The sequence below is a fragment of the Limulus polyphemus genome, unplaced genomic scaffold (assembly GCF_000517525.1).
Source record: "Limulus polyphemus unplaced genomic scaffold, Limulus_polyphemus-2.1.2 Scaffold2577, whole genome shotgun sequence".
NCBI classification, from domain to species: domain Eukaryota; kingdom Metazoa; phylum Arthropoda; class Merostomata; order Xiphosura; family Limulidae; genus Limulus; species Limulus polyphemus.
The window spans coordinates 91,928-93,881 of NW_013668187.1; the positions used below are offsets into that span (position 1 = coordinate 91,928).

The window sequence follows — 1,954 nt, forward strand, 5'->3', positions numbered from 1 at the left end:
GGTTTTCAAAAGACAGTATTACTGGAAAGGATGATGTCTTGAATGCACTTTCTGCAATTGCTTCTATCACTTCCTAAAAAAATCAATAACAAATAAATACAGTTACAACCTGATAAAATCTCATTAAGGGAAACAGAAATATGTAATTAATGTTTATATTAAACAACCTTCAACTAGAACTTGAAGAAGCTCTTGTGGTTAAACATTGTCCACATTTTATTTTTCCTTTATACTGATTTCATCAGTTTTTTGGCTCTTCACATAAGCACATTTTAACAAACACCAAATCAAACCTTCAATCCAAGTAAGTAAAATTAATAAATTAGTGATAATGACTATCCAAATCTAAGAATTACTTCCTAACACTGTTAAATCAGAGAACACTTACATCTCTAAGTTCAAGCAATATTAACATTTTAAAATTTACAAAGGTTTCTTTTCTTTAGACATGGATATGTATTCAGAAGTTGGACTGTACTTCGTTTACAGTCTACCTTAACAGAATTTATAATAGACAGCAACACTGCAAACAAAAATGAGTGACAGTCAATAACTGTAGTATTTATTGTGATGTGGTAATCATAATATAAGCATGTATTATGAGCAGCCTGTAACCTTACCTTTAACAAGATTACTATAAACATGGTATAACCGTAACCTTACCTTGAACAAGATTTCTATAACTATAACTAATAACTGTAATCTTACCTTTAACAAGATTCTATAATCATAACTGTAATTGTTATCTTACCTTTAAAAAGATTTTTCTAACCATACTATAACTGTGATCTTAACATTAAAAAGATTTCTATAACAATACTGTAACTGTAATCTTACCTTTAACAAGATTACTGTAACCACGCTATAATTGTAATCTTACCTTTAACAAGATTACTGTAACCACACTATAACTGTAATTTTACTTTTAACAAGAATTTTGTAACCACTCTATAACTGTAACCTTACCTTTAACGAGATTACTATAACCAGTTTAACTGTGATCTTACCTTACACAAGATTTCTGTGACCACAATATAGCCATCAATTATAACTGTAATCTTACCATTAAACAAGGTTTCTATAACCACAATACAACCAACAGTTATAATTGTAACCTCACCTTTAACAAGGTTTCTATAACCACAATACAACAATCAGTTATAATTGTAACCTTACCTTTAACAAGGTTTCTATAACCACAATACAACGATCAGTTATAATTGTAACCTTACCTTTAATAAAGTTTCTGTAACCACAATACAACAGTAATTGTAACCTTACTTTTAACAAGGTTTCTGTAACCACAATACAACAGTAATTGTAACCTTACCTTTAACAAGATTTCTGTAACAACAGTATAACCATGAGTTATAATTGGTTCTTCATCTGAATTCCTTCCATTCCAACAGTCAAGCTCCACACACCGACATCCTGTCAGCAAACACTGACGGTACATTTCTACCGATGATTTTCCTGTCAACTGATGGCCTGAAAAAACAACAACATAAGATCCAAAGGTCATAGTAAAATGTGCTCCTAAATTATTTTCTTACCTAATAGGGTAAATAGTTATAAGCATTATTCAGATTGTTACTTATTAATAAAACAATAACTGATTAGTTGTGTGCTACAACAGACTACTGAGTAAACTGACCTGTTAAGTAAGTATTGTGAGATGAGTTAATAAAGTAATGACTTAGAGGTTGGTCCATGTCCTCATTGAGATCAAACTTTTCTGGTGCCATGATGTTGTTGTCATCACTTGTGAGATACCGAAGAAACCCTTCAACAGACAACATTCCTAAAACCAACAAAGATGTCCAGAATGCAGAAAGGAATATAAAACATTTGTTACAAAACTTACTTTCATATATATATATATATATAAATGATGATATAGCTTCAAAACTATTATATCAATTACATTAATTGTCAATAGGCGATCAAGATCAGC

General features: G+C 30.3%; 1 protein-coding gene across 2 annotated transcripts in view; it reads right to left on the reverse strand.

Annotated features, from left to right (window-relative positions):
- Positions 1-1,954, reverse strand: part of LOC106467342 (1-phosphatidylinositol 4,5-bisphosphate phosphodiesterase classes I and II-like) — a 106,284-nt gene that overhangs the window by 49,074 nt on the left and 55,256 nt on the right. For both annotated transcript variants that reach the window (XM_022395502.1, XM_022395501.1), the window contains exons 6-8: positions 1,655-1,801; positions 1,331-1,488; positions 8-73 (exon numbers count right to left, since the gene is read on the reverse strand). In XM_022395502.1, the coding sequence (XP_022251210.1) occupies positions 8-73; positions 1,331-1,488; positions 1,655-1,801 (371 nt within the window). The remainder of the gene's footprint in view (positions 1-7; positions 74-1,330; positions 1,489-1,654; positions 1,802-1,954) is intronic.